Source organism: Gallus gallus, chromosome 11, assembly GCF_016699485.2.
Source record: "Gallus gallus isolate bGalGal1 chromosome 11, bGalGal1.mat.broiler.GRCg7b, whole genome shotgun sequence".
In the NCBI taxonomy this organism is placed as follows: domain Eukaryota; kingdom Metazoa; phylum Chordata; class Aves; order Galliformes; family Phasianidae; genus Gallus; species Gallus gallus.
In genome coordinates, this window is record NC_052542.1 from 17,392,024 (window position 1) to 17,412,467 (window position 20,444).

Genomic DNA, 20,444 nt, shown 5'->3' on the forward strand with positions numbered 1-20,444 from the left:
CTGGACCAGAGCATCCCTGGGGCCGTGGGGCACGAGCATCCCCATCCCTTGCGATGGGTGTGATGGGGGGGGGGGACAGGATGGGGCTGCAGCCCAGCTTGTAGGGGAGAGAGCTTTGCGGGGGTCCTGGTGCAACCATCCGCGGTCTGTAGCTTTACAGTGGGGTAATGGCTACGTAATGCAAAAGATCAGAGACTGACCCCACTTCAGCTCTTGTCGGTGTCAGGGAACACGTTTGCTGGGGAGTAATGGTGTGGGTGAGGCTTGCTGTGTGCCATAGGGCGCGGGTTGTGCGTCTCCAGAGCATCCCCAGAGGGTCTACTTGGAGGGCTGGAGCAGCAGCGGGCGGCACTGTGGGCTCAGGGCACGACAGCACGGGGTTGAGGGTTTTGTGCTCTTTAAGTGCCTTTAAATTAAGAAGAAGAAAAAAAAAAATAGGAAGGGGGAGAAGTGGGGAAAGAAAGGAGAAAAAAAAAAAAAACACACACAAATCCCAAACAGCAAACAAAATAAATCTTCCTACCCACGCCAAAACAGAGAGAAAATAGCCGGGGACGTTGGAAGGGAAGCTGTTTATTACAGCCGCGGGATGCGCTGCCAATTGCAGCAGTTGGACAATTTTCCTTTTTCAGCCCATAAATAGACACCCCCTGCTCCAGGGTGGGCCGTTCCCGTGGCTTGGCGGCTGCTGAGGAAAATTGTCCCTGCAGAGATGGGGGGGGCAGTAGCAAAGCCCCCAGCCCCGCTCCTCATATAGCTCCTGCAAAGCCATGGGGCAGAGATCAGAGCCCCGGGATGGGCGGGCAGAGCCCCCACGTCCCCCTGGGTTGGGGATGTGGCCGTCACGAGGTGCAGACCCTGCGGTGCCGGGGCACGGCGGCCTCGTGGCCGTGTCCCCAGGATCCCCTTTCCTGGCTTTGCGGGAGAAAAATTACATTTCCACTCAAATTTTCACTTTGGTGGCACAGACCTCGGCTCAATCACCGCCTGCTGCTTCCCAGCTCCGCTTTGCATGAGGGGAGCAAGCAACAGAGTTTCCAATTATGAGGCTCTAACGGTCAGGAATACGGACTTCAACCTAAGAGACCCCAAACTGAGGGGTTCTCAGAGTCACGTCCTCTGTCTTAGTGCAGAGCACGCAGGGATATGGGGACCATCCATGCGCTCAGCCCGAATTCAGTACAGCATCACATCGCCATCACCTCAGAGCTCAGCCCTTCCATCCCCAAAACAGAGCGCAGGGCTGCTGGATTTGCACACAGCGAATGCCCCTCCAAGGCATGCAGAGCCCCAGGGCGGCTCAGCCCCATCCCTGCGCTGAGGGCAGGCAAACAGCAACGATACTCTGCAGGATATTTGGGATAAACCCGTACTGCGCGAGCAAGAGGGTCGTTGTGGGGAGAACAAAAGGACAAACCCCAAAAGGCTCCAAATCAGAGGGCGAATGCAGAGTGGGATCCCAGTGGGGCCAGAGGGTGCTTAGGGTACCACGTGGAGAGGAGCCAGGAGGTGCCCCAATGCGCTGACGCAGGCTGGGCACCCCACTTGGTGACCCCTAAGCTTTCACCCAGCTTTGCACCTGGAGAACTGCTTTTGAGCACACATAGAGAGACAGACACTCAATTTCCTGCTCTTCCTCCAATTCCCCTCCCTCCCTTAAGCATAAGCACCTCTCCGAGCCCTTCTACCATCAGGCTCACCCCTCCCTGGCTGCACTCAGCTATGGGGACTGCTCAGTGCCACGGTCCCCCATGGAGCCACCTGCACACCGCGCTGTGGGGACACTGCCAACCCACGAGCAGCTGCCTTGGCCCTGCTTCAAGCAGCGTGGCATTTCAGTTCAACTATTTTTAGGAAGCTGAGTACCCCTTCCCTGAAATGCAGGGCTCAAGGGAAGCATCTCTGGTGAATGACCTTGCAGCACCCTGGGGGCTGCAGCCTCGTGAATCCTGGGCTATGGTGCAGAGCCAAGGGGTGCCGCTTCAGTCAGTGCCCCCATATCCCCACAGTTCTGTGTCTCCATGGCCCTATATCCCATGGCTTTCTGTCCCCATGGCCCCATATCCCCATGGCTCTGTGTCCCTCTGGCTTCACGCCCCCACATCCCTGTATCCCCGTGGCGCCGTGTCCCCATATACCCATATCCCAATGTTTTAACATCCCTATATCCCTGTATCCTCACATCCATGTAACCCCATAGCCTCGTGTCCCAATGTCCCTATAACCCCACATCCCTGCAGCCCCATAGCTCCAATCCACGTATCCCCACAGCCCCATACCCCCCCCCTTCCCCCCCTCCCCCCACAGCCCCACTGCCTTCTCCGCTCCACCACCAGGAGCTGACATCCAAGCACAACCCCCAGCCCCGCTGCCACGCAGGTCGCTCCCGGTTTCAATTATCACCTGCTGGAGCAGCAGCTGCCAAGTGCAGGGAACTCAAAGCAAAGTCAACAAGGGCTTGTTGTTTCAGCTGCTCGGTGCACGCCTTGCTCACCCCCCCCCCCCCCCCCCCCCCCCCCCCAGCACCAGGGATGGGCAGGTAAATGCTGCGGGAGCCATGGGGCAGGGAGCAAGCTTGCCAGCAACAAGGGAAAAAAAAGACCCACCAAGCCAGCAACTGCACAGAGGTTATCCGGGGGACAGAGCAAATAATTGGCGAGGCGAACAATGCATTTTAATTAAACCTCTGCAGGAAACGAGGGGAGGGAATCAAGTTAATTGCATGGAGCAGGAGCAGGAGATTAAAAGCGTTCAGTGCTTGGATGGCGGTGGCTCCCATCCGCCTCTGCTGAGCAAAACAAGGCCACCCGGGTGGGTATGGGGGCAGCGGGGACGCAGCAGGGCGTGCATTGCTGGCGCCTGGGGACACTGCAGTGCTGTCCTCAAGGGGCTCAGTGCACAGAGCTGTGGGGTGGCTGCAGGCAGAGCCCGGCCGTGGGACACCTCCTGGGAGCCGATTGGGATGAGGCAGCGCTCGGGGCAGGGGGACACCATAGTCCTATCCTATCCCATGAGCCTCATCCAAGCACCTGCCAGCCCACGAGCGCCCCCCACGGCACGCAGGGCAGGAAGGAGGCAGCAGCCCCAGCTGCAATGCTCCATCGTTACCCCCACCACTCCCAGTGTTCCATTAATTAACACCAGCACGGCCCTCTGCCCACCACCAGAACAGCAAGAGGCAACCTCCCCCCCTCCTTCTGCACACATTTCCCAGGCTGTGATCCCACATAGCTCTGTTCCCAACGAGGAGCCCCACTGGGGGCACGGGAGCGGTTGCCAGGAGCAGAACCATCCACGTGCAGGATGCACACGCAGCGCATCTGCTGCATCACTCCATCCACACAGCACCGTAACCAAAACGCATTCACGCAGGCAGCCCGGAGCTCAGCCTGGCTGTGAGAGAGCCGGACAAATTACAGCAATTAAGAGAAGAAAGAGGCACGTTGACTTCCAGTTCCACAAACCTCAGGACGCATCTGATGTGTGTGCGTGTATGGGGAAGGGGGGGGGAGGGAGGAACGTTTTGCAGCCACGCTGCGCAAAGCGCTTTGTGTTCTGGTTGGCACAGGCTGTCCCTGCAGGCAGTGGGTGCCACCAGGCTTGGACAGGCTGTCCCCAACCTCTGCAGCACGAGGACGTGTGGTTCTGTGCCCCGCTGGGAAATGAGAGCTTCAGAGCAGCGGAGGTCGAGAGCTTCTGGTTTTCCTTTGCAGCTGCAAGAGAAGGGCAGGAAGGAACGCACTGAGCTCTGTTAAATGCTCTGCTCCTGCTGCATGAGCGAGCTTTCCACCTGGGCGAGCGCGAGTAACCAGCCAGAAAAACAGGGCTGTTTTAGCACAGGCTGAAAATGCACGTGAAGGGGAGGGGGGGGGGGGGGCAGAAATGCAGGATGCTTTCCATTGAAATGAGTCGGAGCTGGGAGGTGAAGTGGGGGTTCCACACACCCGGAGCGTGCAGAACGCTGGGAGGTGGATGCAAGCAGGCTCAGCATCCCCAGCAAGTAAAGGGGAGGGGGGGACTAAGCCTCCTGCACCCCCCCTCTCCTCTTCATCACTGCTGGACCACCCCCTCTCAGCCCACCCCGGGGCTGGGACCTGGCATCGCTGCTGGGAGCAGAGCTGGGGACGTGCTGGGATGAAGACATTCACAGCTGCCTGCAGGGAAGCTGTCCCCTCCTGCTCCTCCGACACATCGCCGCCCTGCGCAGCCGCACCGTGCAGGCATCGCTTGGGGTGTTTTTGCTGCCTTCGCTGCCAGCAGACACGGGGAGAGGAAAACAAGGAGGAAACACCACAAAGAGCCGCAGTGCCACCCCGGGCAATCCAACCCCCTGCTCGCAGCTGAGCGTCCTTGAGTGCAGAGCCCCTGGAGCGTCCCCTCTGCCAGGGCTGGCAGCCCCCAGGGGGCACAGGAGGGGATGGGTGCCAACAGCCACGTGCAAACCACCTCCCCTTCCCCCTTCTTCAGGGAAGCAGAGGTTGCTGTCTGCCTGCCCCACCAGCAGCCCCCTTCTGCTCCACACCACGGCCCTCACTTACACCCAGCCCCTGGAGGGGGGGGGGGGAGAAGAGGAGGTGTTTTGCTGGCATTCTGCAGGTGGAAGATGGAGAGGATGCCCTGGTGCAGACGCAGGATGAGATCCTACATCCCACCCCTCTCCCTGGGGCGGCTGTGTGCTGCTGGAGGGGCAAGAGCACACCCCTTGGACCCCAGGCCTGGTGCCACTGTGCGGTAGAAGCACTGCTACATCTGCCCAAGGAGACCACCAGGTCACCCAGGCGCAGCCCCACACCCTCTGTGCTGAGCACTGTGCACAGCCAACTCCAGTGCTGTCTGCTGGGGGGAGCAGCACGCAGCCCTGGCAGGAGCAGACGGGGATTTTCCAGCTGATGCAGCCCCCGCAGAGCACGTCCTGCTCTGCTCACAGCTGAGCCCATCAGCCTCTGGGGAGCCAGGAGCAATGGGCACGGTGAAACCCTGCTGAAAGCGAGCTGGAAAGCATCCCCAGCAGCGACCTTGCCTGAACGCAGCAGCTTGGGTTGGGAGAGCAGAGCAAAAGGATGTGACTCACATGTGGGACGTGGCCACTAAGGACAGATGTGTTCTCTCACTGTCCGAGGCTCTGTCTGTGCACGCAGTGGCTCCAGCTCACCTCCCAGCCACCCCAAAGCAGGAGCCACGGTTCCCTGCAGTAGCCCTGCAAGGCAGACAGGGGACATTTGTGCTCCCGAAAGGAAAAGATAATATACGATATATATATATATTTTAGAAGAGGTCATTTTTTCTCTACGAGAGTTTTCCAGTTTCGGTTGCAAAACCCTTCCCGAAAGAGCATAGGGGTGCTTCAGCCCTCTGAGCCTTCAGCAGAGGGATGCAGACAGGGACAGCGCGAGGACTCATGCACGATCCTATAACTGCGGGGATGCACGGAGGGTCGGGGCACACCGCAGCTCCAGGGCTGCACCAGCCCGACCTGCGCACGCCGTCCCAAAGGAGGGACGAACGGGAGCGCCTCTGCCTGGATTTCCCCGTGCACCGCAGCGGGCGGCAGCAGCCAGAGCTGCATTTCGCTCTGCATACACACGGTGGGGCCGCGAAACCGAGTTCTGTTGCACCCGGGTCCGACCTGCCTCCCTCCGGGCGCAACACTGAGGCGCCCCTTTATTGCTACCCACGTCGGAGCGATGCCCACCAGCATTCCCAATGGACGGGCAGCCCTGCTGTGGCAAGAGGTGCAGCCCGCTGCGTTTTGGTGCACGGCCCTACGCCCTGCAGTTGGGGTCAGAGCATCTCCTGCCCCACACCAGCAATCACAGCCACCCACTGACTGCATGGGCTCCCCTCCCTCTCGCCAACAAATTATGGCTGCTGCTGGGTGGTGGACACATGAAAAGGCAGCGACAGGGGAGCAAAGGGTGGCTTAGGGTGGGTTGTAACCACACCTCCATCACAAACTCCCTCTGTTATAAAGAGACACTGCTCCCAGATGCTGTGACAACAGGGAGATCTTTGAGCAGCTCTGGCAGAGGTACAATAAAACCCTCAGGGCCTGGGAAGCAAACACCCTCTCATCCCTGGAGGGAGGGAGGGAGGTGGGGATAGGGCTGTTCACCGTGCTCAGAGCACCCCAACGCTGCCCTTACCTGCACCAGGCTCTCCTCCACACGCTTCCATCGCAGCTGCTCACACTCCAATTGAAGGCATTGCCCCCTCCCACACAGAGCACCAACCCCAGCAGCTGCCCCTTTGCCCCGCTGATTAACGGTCCCATAGCTCTCCATCCCGTTATGCACTCAGCAGCCTGGAGGTGCCACGGTGCACCTGCACTGCCCCAACCCCACACTTCTCACCACCACTTATTATCACTGAGCAGCAGCAGCTGTCACAGGCCGTGCTGTGCCCGCTGCTTTTCCGGAGCTAATCAGCCCACACCCATGTTTTCCCAAGGAGAACCCCAGATAAGACATCTCAGCACAGGTGGTGACTCAGGGACTGAATTCATCCATTCCTGTGCCCCACTTCTGCAGGACTTGGGCCTGAAGGAGCCCCCCCCAATGAACGCTCCTATGGACTGTGTGCCCTCCAGGCAGTGCCGCATGGCTGGGACACAGCATGGCAATACAGAGACCACATGGATGTGGGCTCCTAACCCCCCCACACCCCACTAAGGATCCAGCCCTGAAACATCTGAGATCCTGGGATGGATGAACCTAGAGAGCAATGGACGTGGGGGGGTGGGGGATGGGGGGGTCGTAGGGAGAGAGTTTGGTTTCTTTGTTTATTTTTTAGAAAAATACACATGCAAATAATATATCCTTTAGGTTTAGGGGAGGGGGGTGGGGAATAGGAGATAAACGCAGCGGGAATGAGGAGAGAGCTCCTCTCCATCAATCACACACAAAGTGCAAACCGGCAGCGCTCCCTCTCCTTCCCCCCCCGAAGCAAACAGCTGTCTGGCAGCGGGGCTGGGAGGGTCCCTGCCTCAGGGACCCGCTCTGCTGTTTCTCTTATGGGATGCACGGGGAAAGCCGCACAAGGAACGCGTTCCCATGGAAACCCCCACTTTGGGGACAGCCGTGTCCCATCGTCCTGCAGCCGCCGTGCCAAGGAGCGCGTCGGGACCCGCATCGGAACCTGCTGGGCTGCACAGCTGGGGCTGCAGCCATGCAGGCAGAAGTGGGAGCAGCAACCACTCTGGTTTGTCAGCTTGCTTTTTCCTTGCCTTTGTTTGTATGTTTGTTTGTTTGTTTGTTCGTTGAAGTGACAAAACACACCGCTGGGTCTGTCTGCTCCGGAAATACGCACAGGAGGCTCCGGCTGGGAGGGATTGGGGCTGTTGGCTCCTACTTCTACGGGCTGCCCACGGCGCAGCTCTGAAGTCTGGCGGATGGTCATGCGGGTGTATGGCAGCTCCACACGTGTGTGTGTGTTTGGGTGGTTTCAAGCAGCCCAGCTTTGTTCTGGGGGCAGGTTGCCCTCCCCACCTGCTCCGGTTGCCATCTCGCCGTGCCGCTACTCGGTGGCCATCTGCTCAATGTGGTCGCTGAGCAGCTTGTATTGCTCTGCAAGGGGAGAGGGAAAGCGATGCTTGGGCCGTGCCAAAGCATCCTGGGGAGGGGGGGGGGGGGTGGTGTGCATCGCATCCCCCCCAGCCCCACCTTCATCCAAATTGCCAATGGTCGCCTGCTTCTTGAGGAAGTCGCTGCAGAGCTTCTTGGTGAGGCCGAACGCCAACATGTTGTGGATGAAGGTGCTGAGGAAGGACAGAGGGGCCCTTGGTGAGGGCAGGGCCAAATGGCCCCTCCTCCTCCCCACCCTCCTCTTCCTCCCCACTGCCCCCTGTGGCAGGTGATGCTCAAGTGTGGGACTGCGCTGAGATGCTGCAGTGCTGGGATTTGCAAGCGAAAGGGCAGAAGTGAATCTCAGGGAGAAGCGCTGGGGATATTCTGCCCACTTCCCCAGCAGAGGGGACATCCCAAGCGTGGCACGTGGGGTTCCAGCACACCCTGCTCACCCCAGCTGCCCGAAGGTGATGTTCTCGTTGAAGCGCAGGCTGTCGTCCCTCTCCTCCTGTGTCATGTGGCACCACTTCTCCCTGCAAGGCACGAGCCCACCTGGCATCACCAACCGCCCCCAGCAAGAGGTATCCCGGGAAAAACATCTTCTACCACCAAAAAACAGCTCTGATTTCACACCTCACCTTCACAGCCCTCCTTATGGCAAGGGGGAGTAAGCTTGCAGCTCTTGGGGATGCCCATCCCAATGGGGCTGTGCCCATCCCCACCTCCAGGTGCTTCCATCCTGCTGCACGGGGCCTGCAGCTCCTGGAGCCCCCAGCCGTGCATGAGGGCTCTCCTTCCCTCCCCCAACCCCAAACCACAGCCGCAGCCCCAAATCACAGCACCGCACTCAAGGATGCCCCAGCTCCCCCCCACCCCATTCCCCAGCAAGGTGACCAACGCACAGCCTTCCCAGGATGGGGCTCAAAGCTCGAGGGCTGTGCAACCAGCTCTGGATGGTGGCGTGTGTCCCACTCGTGGGACATTGGGAATAAAGTCACACTGGGCAGGACTGAAGTGTCACTGCGGTGGTGCACAGTGCTGGGGCGGTGCCGGGGGGAGCTCAGTGCATGCACACCAGGGAAAGTGCAGCTCCAGGATGAAGCCAGTCCCCTTCTGAGAGGTCACAGCCAAGGGTGAGAGGAAAGGCGAGGAGAAAGGGACAGGAAGAAGAGATATATCCATATGGAGGAGAAGGAAGAGGAGGAGAGCGGGGGTGCGCGGCGAGCAGGACGTGGTGCTGGGCAGAGATCAGGGAGGTTAGCTCAGATCCAGAGAGCTGAAACACGAAGAGGATGAGAGCCCCATGGGAAGGAGCCCGCTCATCAGAGCAGCCAAGCCGAATTTGCTGTGCTTCTGGCTGAGTGTTCAGCATGGGAGCTCTGAGCTCTGCCCAGACCCTGGGGCTCAGCGGGGGCAGGGCCAGGGCTCGCTCCTTCCTTTCCTCCTGCTGCAGGCTGATGCTCCATCCGAGCAAAACCAAGTTATCCGTACCCACGAGAATGATTTACGGCCAAGACTCAGAGAGCCCTCACCTCTTGGTCAGACCCCCAGCTGGAGGGGTTTGCTCCCCTGGTCAGACATGCCATCACGCTCCTGCAGTTTGGAGCACACCCAGATCCCAGCACCCCGACCCATGTGGCGCTTTGCAGCTGGGGGGATGCACTTGCAACTATAACACAGCCCCTGCTTGCAGCTTGCTTTGTATGTAGGGTTGGCAGCATAGAGATGCAACAAAATCAAGGAGCGGCTCTTCCAACTGCAAATGCTCTTCCCAGCAACAACCAGCAGCAGCAAGCAGGAAGGACGGGAGGGAGTGATGCTTTCTGCACAGACAGACCCACTTCATACCCCAAACCTGCCCAGGACGCAGCCCCATCCCCCAGCAGCCAGGTATCCCGTTCCCACTGCACCATGCTGCAGCAGGCTGAGGTTCTTTCAGCAAAGCAGCAGTGATGGGAGAGAAACCCATTCATTTGCAGGAGCTCCGCGTGATGCACGGATCTCATGCATCCGCTGCTCCCTGGTGCGGGAGGGCACACGTGAGGCCCCCAGGCAGTGTTTGGGGCTGAAGGGACCCCCGGCAGGCGATGTGAGGGAGGGATGCGGACAGACACACACCTCTTCTCCTCTTCCTCCCCAACGTTCCCTCTGGAGCGGCAGCAGACACGGGGCCAACAAAAGTGGCACAGGACAGATCATGCAAGAGAGGTGGATGGAGGGAGAGGGGGAGAAGGACGGACGGGAGGAGGTTTGTTAGAGGCAGAGAGAGGGAAAAGAGAGAGAAAAAGAGGAATTTAGTGACACCGCCTCCCCCCCCCCCCCTTCCCCACTCTCCCTCCCCCTGAGATGCTGGGAGCGTTCGTTAGTCGGGCTCAGCCATCAGAGTAATTGGGAACGGCACCCGGAGCAGAGAGCAGCTGCCGGTGGCGCATGTCCTTGCGAGACATTTGCTGCTGCTAATTTGGGGCTTAATCAAAGCAAACGCAGTCGCAGTGGCCTGGCTGCCCACCAGCGCCGATGACGATGCAAAATGAGCAGGGAAACCTTTGTGCTCCCCAAATCGGAGGGGAGGAGGGTCCTACCTGGTGGTGGGGGAGCGCTTCCTGCGCTCGCAGTGCACGGCGTCGAAGAAGGCGGCGTTCCAGAAGCGCAGGTTGTGCCTATGGGGCAGGGATGGGGGGTCAGAGGTGGTCCCCCCCCCCCCCAACTTTGTGCCCCCCACACCTGCATCCCACAGGCTGGGAGGTGACTCAGTGAGCCCGGCACACGTGGTCCAATTGGGGTAAATGAGGGCTTCGTGCTCCATCCCACCGGGGGGGTCCTATGCTCTCCACCCCCCTCCCCACCCCCAGCCTCACACAGTGTGTGGGTAAGTGGGCAAACCCCAGCAGGAGCCAGCCTGCCCGGCGTTACCAGATGGGCTGCTGCTTGAGGTGCATGTACAGGTAGATCTTCTCTCCTTTCTTCTCCTCCTCTGGGCTCTGCATGGAAACTGTGGGGACACACGGTGACATTTGGGCATGGGGAGCACAGCGCCGGTCCTCCCTCTGCTCCCCCCCAGCCCCATAACTCCAGCACTGCTTCCACCCCACGCTCCTTCCCCGCGGATGCCTTTTGCCATGCTTGAATCAGCAGTGCTGGCTCCACTCACCCATCTTCTTCAGCTTCTCCTTTGGTTTGTCCTCACCTTCGCTGTGGCACAGAAATCAGTGTTAGCTCCCATGAAGTGTGGTGACAGCCAGAACAACACCACCCAGGCCCCTTGGCGAGGGAAATCCCGTGTGAAACACCGCTCCTGTGCCACCATCCCCGAAGCCAGAAAGGCAGGCAGGAGATGTTGGTGCCCATCCCACGGCCTGGACCCACCCAGAAGACCACAGAGCAGTGGCAGCATCTCCTGGAACTAGGCATCTCCACCCCAAGGGACATAGGACTCCCATGTCATGAGATGCCCAAAGCACAAAGCACGGGGACGGGTCAGGAGCCATCTTCCCATGGCCATTATAACCCCACCTCTCCTATATCCCTACACCCAGGTGGCTCCTGGCACCATCAGCCCTCCCTGCCCACCCAACAGAGAGGTACCCACTCGCTCTTTTTGGCCGCAGGACCCTTCAGCTTGGTTTCCAGGCCCCCAAAGAAGCCCTTGACGTTCTCTGTCTTGGCTGATGTGTTTTTCAGCAGCCTCTCTGCGATGTCCTTCTTCTCCGCCAGCCAGCTGTTGGCTGACTTCAGGTATGAGTCAATGCTGCCTGTGGGCTTCTCCTTGGCCTCCAGAGGCAGCGCGTGGGTCTTCCCTGCGAGTGACACCCCCAGAGCTCAGCCCCCCCGTGGCTCTGGGGATCAGCTCTGAGCAGCGTTACAAAGACAAGGAGACAGAGAGAAACCCTCCCCATCTCAATTCTTGTAGGGTTTGGATAGGAAATCCAGCCTGCCGTGGGGGGTGCGACCTCCACACAATAGGGAATGAGGTGTTTCTGATGTCCCCAGGGCTGGGGAACATCTGGAGATCACCACATACCTCCAGCAAGATGCGAGGGCAACACAACCCGGCAAGGTTTGCATGCCTCTGGGGCTATGGAGGCTCTTTCCTGGTTGGTGTCAGCGTCAGCTGAGTTAAACCCAGCTCAGGAGCCCACCCATCAGCCTCCCCATACCGTCAGCATGGACAACACCAAGCTCACAGCCCAATCATCACCCTCCCCACGCAGCCAGCATGGCCAGCATCAAGCTCAGAGCCTTCACATCACCCTCTCCACGCACAACACCTGCACGCAGAGCGCCTCACCCCCAGCACAGGGTGCAGGTGCCCCTTACCGATGTAGTAGTATGTGAAACACATGGTCATGAGGTTCTTGGCAGGGCTGAAGTCATCCATCTGGTGACACCTGATGGGGAGAGGGCTCGGTGAGGACCCCAGCAGAGCAGCCTCGTGCTCACGGCTGCAGCAAACCCAACCCTCCAACACTTACTCAAACAGCACCAGGGCGAAGGACTGCATCAGGCGGTAGAAGGTCTGCTCTGACACACACTTGGAGTTGCAGCGCTGCAGGCACAAACCCAGGGGCTGTGTTACTGGGGAGCTCTCCCTGGCATCACAGCCATTGGCCATACGACTGTGCTGAGACGCCCTTTGTGCTTCCTTCCCACGCATCCCTCTGTCCTACAGCACAGCTCTGGAGCGCTGCCCAACCTGCCATCCCAGCCCTCCATCCCCAGCCCAGGCTCGCACTCACCTGTGCGCTCACGTATCTGGCGAACCACTCCCTGCCCTTCCCGTCCTCGCCGCTGCACAGCTCCCCAAACCTCGCCTTCTCCTCCTGCTCCAGATCCTCCCTGCAATGGAGGAATTGGGAAATAAAACACCGTTAAAGCCGAGGCTTCCCCTGGGGATCCCGGGTGGAGCGGTGCTGGCTGCAGCTCCGCGCAGGGAGGACACGCGGGGGTGCTGCGGGCGCATCCTTTTGGATGCTTTTGGGATCCTCCATCTCCCGCTGCTCAGAAAGGGGGAGGGAAAAGGGAGAAGCAGCAGCAGTTGGAGCAGGAGCTGAGCGGCCAAGATAGGCACCGAGCCCCAGGGTGAGCCATCCATCACTCTCAGGCCGCTCACCCCCCGGTGAAGATCTTCTCCACGTAGTGCCGCACGAAGTCCCGGCGCTCGGACGCTGCCTCATCCCTGGCCGACCCGGAGCTGTGGTTGGAGGAGAAGGATTCGCCCGAGGAGGAGCGGCGGTGGCCCCAACGTGCGGGGGATTCGCCCATGTCGTTCTCGCTGTCCGCCGACTCGGTGGCATCGCTCTCCTCTGCTGTCACCTCCCCCAGGTGCCCGTTGTCACTGGGGACGGCCGGAGGAGAGGGACCCGAGGGGGCACGGCTGGGTTCTTCGGTGCTGAAGTCGATGAGGTTCCCAACGGGCACATCTGGGGGGGCCTCCATGGCTCTGCGGGGGGTGCGGCGCTCTGCTGGCTGCTCCTCTGCCCGTCCCTCACTGCACCATCAGGAACGGGGGAGGAGGGGATGGCTAGGGCAGGTGGGGCCGTGCGCTGGGGAGCAGGCTGTCATGGGGCATCTGGAAGACAGGGGAGGGATGGGGTGACATCAGTGCCCATCTGTAATTGCACGGGGTGGGTGCACGGGGCTGCTCCCTATCGGATACATCAAAGCCTGGTGTGCTTTCTGTGTCCATCGAGAGGGTTTCTCATCCCTCAGCCCAGATGAGCTCCGTGCACCACATTTGGGATCTGACACCTCCCAGCCTGATGGGTGACGCTGGGCTGCGTGTGACCGTCCCCGAGACTCATCTCTGGTGAAGCACCCCCCTCCCTGGCACCAGCACCGTGTCCTCATGCATGGGCTTGAACCCAAGTCCCAAAAAGAGCCCCAAGGACGCTGCTGCAGCCACCGGGATCACCGGGCAGCTCAGCATCCAGAGGCTGCAGTGCAGAGGGTGAACGCTCCCAACTGGCTGTGCGCCCACTGCGGGGCTCCATCCATCCCAACCCACTTTGTCCCCAAGCATCCCAGGCTGTGCCAGAGCTGGGTGCAAGCCAGGATGCACACCACAGACCTGCGGCCAGCAGTGCTATGCGGCATGACCTCCTCCTGCAGCTATGCCCTGCTCTTTACCTGCACCACCAGGCAGAGGGGTGTCCCCAAGCCCCGTCCCATATGCCCTGCCCTACAACACAGCGATCCGGCTGCGTGCCGGCATCCATCGGGTCATCATCTACGCACACACAGTGATGCTCCAGGAGAGAGACTTTGGGGTGCAAGACCCCAAAACTAACCGTGGGAACCTGCCAGCTCAGCAGAACCCTGGCCAAGGCTGCAGGCAGGGTGAGGAGATGCGTTCTGCCTGCAGGTGGCCAAAAAGGGTTTAACCACCTGCTCACCAGCTCATGGTTAAGCACTGCCATAGAGCAGAGGCCACAAAAGCTGCTTTAGGTGCTGCTCATGCCAGCCATGGGCATCCCCTTGAGCATGCATCGCCCAGTGCCTCTATATTCCCTATGGGCAATCGAACAATCAATCAGTGCTGGGGGTGACAGCCAGGGAATGCTGCTAACCAGGACTAGGCTGGAGCCGTGCACAGAGAGTCAGCCCTGAGAACTGCTCCTCTTCCAGCAGGAAAATAGGATATCTGGGGGGGGGGGGGGGGGACATTGCACGGCCTGCTGAGCTCTGAGAGCTTTCTGGAGGGGAAGGAAAAGGAGGAGCTTTCCTGAGAGGAGAGGAAGCACTGCAGCAGTCCAGAGGGGGGGGGGTACAGCTTCAGGAAATGGGAACAGGAAGGGGAATGGAGCAGTGAGACCCCCCAGCATCGTAACCCTGGCTTTAACCACCTCAGTGCTGCCCTCAGCTTAACCTCAGCTGTAACAAGGTGCAAAGCTCAGGACCTCTCAGCCATGCTGTTCTGGCTGCGCCTCCCCTCCAGGCAGCCTCAGCCCCCCCTCTGCACTGCTCTGAGCTGTTGCCCACCACGCTCCTGGCCATGTCCTCCCCCCCCCACCGCGCCATAGGACCACAGCAGTCCCTGCGTGCCTGGGGCTGCAAGGGTGCATTGCTGTGCTCTCTGCCCTCTGGGCACCCACAGGCTCGGCAGCCCCCCAGGGAGCCCCAGCCCATCTCCCCACCGTGGGGATGCTGCTCTGGGGAAGGGAAAGGCAGAAGGAAACCTTCAGGCAACGCATCGCTCAGCCCTGGCACCGCTCCACGCTGCAGCCATCCGTTCTGCTCTCAGCTCCCGGCCCTCAGCTTGCACGGCTCTGCACGGGGCGTCCCAGAGGTTCACAAAGGCACAGCGGGCACAAAGCTGTGCTCCTGCCAAGGATTGCTCCGTGCACCGCAGGGAACGGCCTGTTTGCTCCGTGGGAACTGGTCGGTCCTGTCCCCGCTGACCCCCCCTCTCAGCTGCGAGCAAACAGCAGGACGTTCACCTCCATCCCACGCAGCAGCCCTGCCAAGCTGGGCGTCCCGCACCCACCTCTCCTCCCGGAGTGTCTTTCAGCACACTGCCGACCTCCTGCCTCAGACAGAGCTGGGGATGCCAAGAGCTGCTCCCAACGTCCTTGTCCCTGCGCCGGCAGCAGACACACGCTCTGTTCTATCCGGGTTTAACCCAGCCGTGTCCTTGCTGACTCCGCACGCCCCACGTCCCTGTGCTGGGACATCCATCCCAACCCTCACAGCGTGACAAAAGCAAGCTGTGGCTGTTTGGTTCATTATCCCCCCCCTCCTCCGCAGGGGCTGAGACCTCCCGCGCTCAGTGCACGTCAGGTGGGTCCACCACAGAGCACGAGGGCTGGAGAGGCTGCAGGCAAACCACGGCCCAGCTCTCCACTTGGCCGCCCCCCCACCCTCATCCCGCAGCCTTTATCCCCCCAGCCCCGCACGGCGGCCTTTAAAAGGAGCCCACGTTGTTGTGCCAACGCAGGAGCCCACCCTACGGAGCTTAGGGAGGCAACGACGGAGCACACAGCAGAGGACGGGGATGGATGAAGCCCCCACCCAAGCCCTGCCCTCACTTGGGGTCCCAGCGCTCCCCCCCCTTTCCCATCACACCCCCATCTCTTTACCTGCACCCAGCGGCCGCCACGTCGCTTCGCTCGGGGCTCGAGGCAAAGGGGACGGATGGATGACAGCGTGGGGGACGACAACAACGCGATCCCTCCCTCCGGAGCTCACGGCCCGTCCCCCCCCTCCCTTTCCCGTCCCCCCCCCCTTCCCCGTCTCCCCCCCTTTCCTCCCCCCTCCCACTGCCCACGCAGGCACGCACACGGCGCACAGCAGCTGCGGCGCTGGGAGGAAGAGGAAGGAAAAAAGCCTTTGTGCAATTTCGCCACGCTCGGCGGCTCCCCCCGCTCACAATCGCCTCCAGCACCCCCTTCTTCCCCCCCCCCCCCCCCCCCCCCAGCACAGCCCAGCTGAGGTATGATGCAAAATCCCTCCCCATCCGAAAGGGTTTTCCCGGCTTTCTTCCGCTGCCTTTGGTTATTTTGGGAGCCCTGATTGCGTTACCTGCGTTGCTCCGGGAATCGAATAGCAGCCGGAATGGAAAAGGGAAGAAACCCCAAAGAGGAGGGGGGGGGGGGGGGGGAGGGGAGCACAGCGAGGCGTGAGGGTGGGGACGGACACGGGGCTCCGTCAGCAACGTCAGACCCCACAGAGGGATGGCCCCAATGGGATGTTGCATGCCCAGGGAGGGGGTTTGGGGAGGTTTTGGAGCCCTATGCGCCCGCACAGCACCCAAGGACCCATTTAACCCCCCCCTATTTCTGCATCTCACCCACCCAAGCCCAAAGCAGAGCCCCCATTCCTGCAGCAGGGCATCCCGTGGGCGGCGAGGTGGGCATGGCAAACCCACTGCATCCCGTGGGGAGCAGAACCCCCTCGTGGCGTTGACCCCCTCCTGCCCCAGAGGGGAATGGGGCTGTTGGGATGCAGCTCTGTGCTCCCCCTTTACCCCCCCCCCTCCCCCACCTATGGGGGAAATGCTGTGGCTGTGACAAAATCCGGGCTCAGCGGGAAGCCGAGAGCATCACTAATTGATGGTCTGCTGAGGATGATTATTGTAATTAACTCAGACATCAGGAATTGCAAGTGACATGTAAAAACACAGCCCAGGCCCCGAATTCTTTATATAACAACATCAGGAGGGCTTTACTGCCTTCTCCTCACTTGCTCCTGCTGCTCTGGTTTCCCTGGGGTGCTTGTAGGGATCCCATGGGCACCCACAGACCTTGGGGTGCTTATAGGAAACCCATGGGCACCCACAGACCTTGGGATGGTTATAGAGATCCCATGGGTACCCACAGACCTTGGGGGGCTTATAGGGATCCTATGGGTACCCACAGACCTTGGGGGACTTATAGGGATCCTATGGGCACCCACAGACCTTGGGATGGTTATAGAGATCCCATGGATACCCACAGACCTTGGGGGGCTTATAGGGATCCTATGGGTACCCACAGACCTTGGGGGGCTTATAGGGATCTTATGGACACCCACAGACCTTGAGGAGCTTATAGGGATCCTATGGGTACCCACAGACCCTGGGGAGCTTATAGGGATCCTATGGGCACCCACAGACCCTGAGGTGCTCATAGGGATCCCATGGGTACTTACCGACCCTGGGGTGCCTATAGGGATCCTATGTGCCTGCAGCACTGCTCTGCCCCCAGGTTTGCATGCAGTCAACTGCTCCACCCCCCGTGTTGTGCAGATGAAGGCCCTGGGGGCGGCTGTGGCCGTCACCCACCAGAAGTGCCCTATTTTCCTCCCAGCTCAGGAGCTCCTCTTTCATGGAAGGGGCTATTGGGCAATTTTTGCTCCACACCCGCAAGCAAAACACAGCACAGGTCAGCAGGGCTGTGCAGTGCGCAGGGGAAGGTGGTGACCGCTCCGGAAGGCAGCCAAGGGCTCAGGGGGAAGGAGGATGTGATGCAAAATCCTGCTGCAGGGACTGGGACAGAGCGAGCACGGGAGGAGCACCGCCAACGTGCCAACCCCAACAGCATCTGTGCTGCCAAGAAGGCCCCGAAGCTGACCCTGCGTGCATGCAAACCATATGGAGCCAGGCCTCCGTGTGTGCATCCAAACAGGGACCCAATCCTGCAAAAGCACATGGCGTAGGACAGCACTGCACCATGGATTATACTGCATTTTAAATATCCCCCAGCGCAGTGCAGCTGCACGGCACTCACCCTCTGAAGCTGCACGGACTGAGGGGTTCGGGTCGGATTTGCAAGGTGAGGAAGGCATCAGGTTTGCAGGTTGCATCCTCCCTTGCTTTCTTCCAGCCCAGCGCACAGCACAGAGCCGTCCCTGTCCCTTCTGTCCCCTCTGTCCCCTCTCACTCAGCACCTCCCAGCAGAACCCTCCACCCCAACACAGCCGCAACACCGCGTTGCAACACCGCGCACCGTTGTGACACTCCAACCACCTCCATAAGCCGTTCTTCCAGACGGGCCCTCTGCAAATCCCTCCTAATCCAATCTGTTTAGTGGCACTAAGCTGCACCCTCCCGTGCCCGACGCCCCTCCATTGGGGCAACAGTTGGGAAGATCCTCTTGGTTCCTTATTTCTGGGGAGCCCAACCTGCAGCCGGGTGCAGCACGGCTGCAGCATCGCCACTGCGTGCTGCAATTTATGCATGCAAGGAGGAGCAGAGCAGCTGCTTCTACTGCCTTCATGCAGGGCTGCAGATGGCTGAGCTCCCCTGTGCTTGCATGCTGCATCACGCCCGGCTGCTTCCAAGCACAGGGCACGAAAGCAGGAGGCCCATGCATGTGCTGCATTTGCATTGGTTGCGATGCAATTGTGCACAGTGCCGTCGGTTGGGTCCATCCTGCTGGGATGGGCAAGGAGCAAACACAGAGCACAAAGGTCTGCATTCAGTGCTCTGCTCTCACCGTGTGACGGCAGCAGGGAGGATCCCAGCAGCAAGATACACCTCTGCTGTGCAAACCCAATGCTGGGACGTGCCGTGGGCACTGCGTGCCACTGGGGAGGTGCTGGCAGAGGAGAGGCCACCAGCAAGTCATAGCTATGTGTCCCACAAAGCCCAGCTGCGTTCTGCAAGCGAGTGCCCACAGCTGTGAGATCCCCTGTGCACTGTCTATGAAATGCACACACATTTCCCACCCCCGAGGAATGGGGGGGTAACATCAGCACGAGGTGTGGATGGAGCTCCGGTGTTGGAAACCCAACATAAAATAAAGCAAAAGAGGAAATAGCTCCGTCTGCAGGGAGTTGCATCCTGTAAGGCTTTGCATTCTGAGCTTCCAAACTCATGAGCTCCATACCCAAAAAGAAGAAAAAAAGCCCCTCTGGGGCTGCCCCCAGAGCCCCTCGCAGGGTTTTGCTCTTTACCTGTAAGCACATCTCTGAGCTGCTGCTTCCTGCGGGCACAAAGCGGCATCCCCTGTGTCCCACGGCGTGCAGAGCCTCCCTCCACAAGGGCTGGTTCTGCTGCAGTGAGGAACTGAAGAAAGGAATGGGAGAAAGCAAACAGGGCGGGAGGTGACGCAGCCGCCGGCGGCTCTTTTCCGTCTCTGCAGGTGCCAGCCCTGCTGCAGGGTGCTGCTGGGAGCCCCAGGACAGAGCCACCCCTGTGCCACCCCTGTGCCACCGAGGAGGTGCAGACCCCAGGTGCCACCCCGTGCTACGTGCCATCCTTGGATCACCGAAGGGGTGCAAACACCGGGTGCCACCCCTGTGCCATCACCGTGCTGTGAACGCCACGTGCCACCCCTGTGCCACCAAGGAGGTCATTCCAGCACCCATTTTCCCACCCACAGCCCAGCTGTGCCTCCAAGGACATGCAGACTCCGGGTGCCACCCCCGTGCCACCCCTGTGCCCTGCTGGATATCCTCCAGCACCCATTTCCCCCCCTACAACCCAGCCGTGCTGCCCTCAGCTCTGCCCTCCTTCCCTCCGCCATGCAGTGCTCCATATCACCACAGCACGAAGCACACACCACCCTCTCCAGCTCAGGGGAGGAAAACTACTATTAAACAAAACAAAAGAGCAGCTTTATTTCTCCCGGACATTTAATAACCTTCCTCAGCCAGCAGCTCGGCAGCAGTTTCCCATCCGTAGAGCCAGGAGAATGGAACGTTCTGGCTTCGTAGGCACTGAAGGAGGGATTTGCAGGGCTTTACATGAAGGCAAAAATAATATCGCGGTGCGGTGCTGGTGCTGCAACTGAGCAGAGCTCACAGCTGTTGTCAACCCGTCGTGAAACAGCTGGGAGCAGCCCGACATCTGCATCCCGCAGCGTGAGCCTGCTGTGGGGTGGCAGCGGGGTTTGGGGCAGGGAATCCCAACCTGAGGTGGGGTTTTGCCCTCTGGGACCTTTCCAGCTGCGTGGAACAGCCCTGAGCGGCTGTGAGCTCCGCAGCTGCTGCAGGAGCAGAGAAAAGGAACAAAACCCAGAGGTCGGATGGCAGCCAAGAGCAGGGCTGGAAGAAGGAAGAGATAAAATCCGCCTGCTGCACAGCTCAGGCAAACAACTGCTTATCGGTGCCTCGAGGCTCCGGCCCCGGGGGGGGGGGGGGAGGGCACTGTTCCCTTGTGCTCATGTGAAGGTTTCTATTTTCAGCCCTGTGTGCCACCCGCCAGCCCTGCACTGCTGTCCCTCCCTCCGTCCGACTCACGCTGTGCTTCGGGTGGAATTGAAGGACATTATGGTGGTGGGAATGCACTGCTTGGAGCTTCCTTCCCTCCCCACCCCCACCACCGCCAAATCCCACATTTGCTGGCAGAGCTGTGCCCTGCATGAGTCCCCACTGCCAGCCCATGCATTGCTTCCTGCAATGCAGGAAGGTGCAGAGGGCACCAAATCATAGAGCCATAGAAAGGCCTGGGCTGAAAAGGCCCAC

General features: G+C 60.2%; 1 protein-coding gene across 10 annotated transcripts; it reads right to left on the reverse strand.

Annotated features, from left to right (window-relative positions):
* Nucleotides 1-6,764: 6,764 nt before the first annotated feature.
* On the reverse strand, nt 6,765-19,038 carry KIAA0513 (uncharacterized protein KIAA0513 homolog). Of its 10 annotated transcripts, XM_015292649.4 has the most exons (14): nt 15,638-15,688; nt 15,046-15,136; nt 12,673-13,131; nt 12,299-12,398; nt 12,035-12,108; nt 11,880-11,950; nt 11,152-11,359; nt 10,714-10,754; nt 10,476-10,554; nt 10,145-10,222; nt 9,681-9,710; nt 8,015-8,095; nt 7,659-7,753; nt 6,765-7,562 (listed from the first exon to the last, which is right to left on the reverse strand). In XM_015292649.4, exons 3-14 carry the CDS (start codon nt 12,996-12,998, stop codon nt 7,513-7,515), a joined length of 1,233 nt encoding a protein of 410 aa, XP_015148135.1. In that variant the 5' UTR covers nt 12,999-13,131; nt 15,046-15,136; nt 15,638-15,688; the 3' UTR covers nt 6,765-7,512. The 10 variants fall into 10 exon arrangements, 9 of the variants coding, with proteins under 9 accessions (XP_015148135.1, XP_015148134.1, XP_001235240.2 ...); XM_015292648.4 differs by lacking the exons at nt 15,046-15,136; nt 15,638-15,688 and adding an exon at nt 18,933-19,038; XM_001235239.7 differs by lacking the exon at nt 15,046-15,136.
* Nucleotides 19,039-20,444: the final 1,406 nt, after the last annotated feature.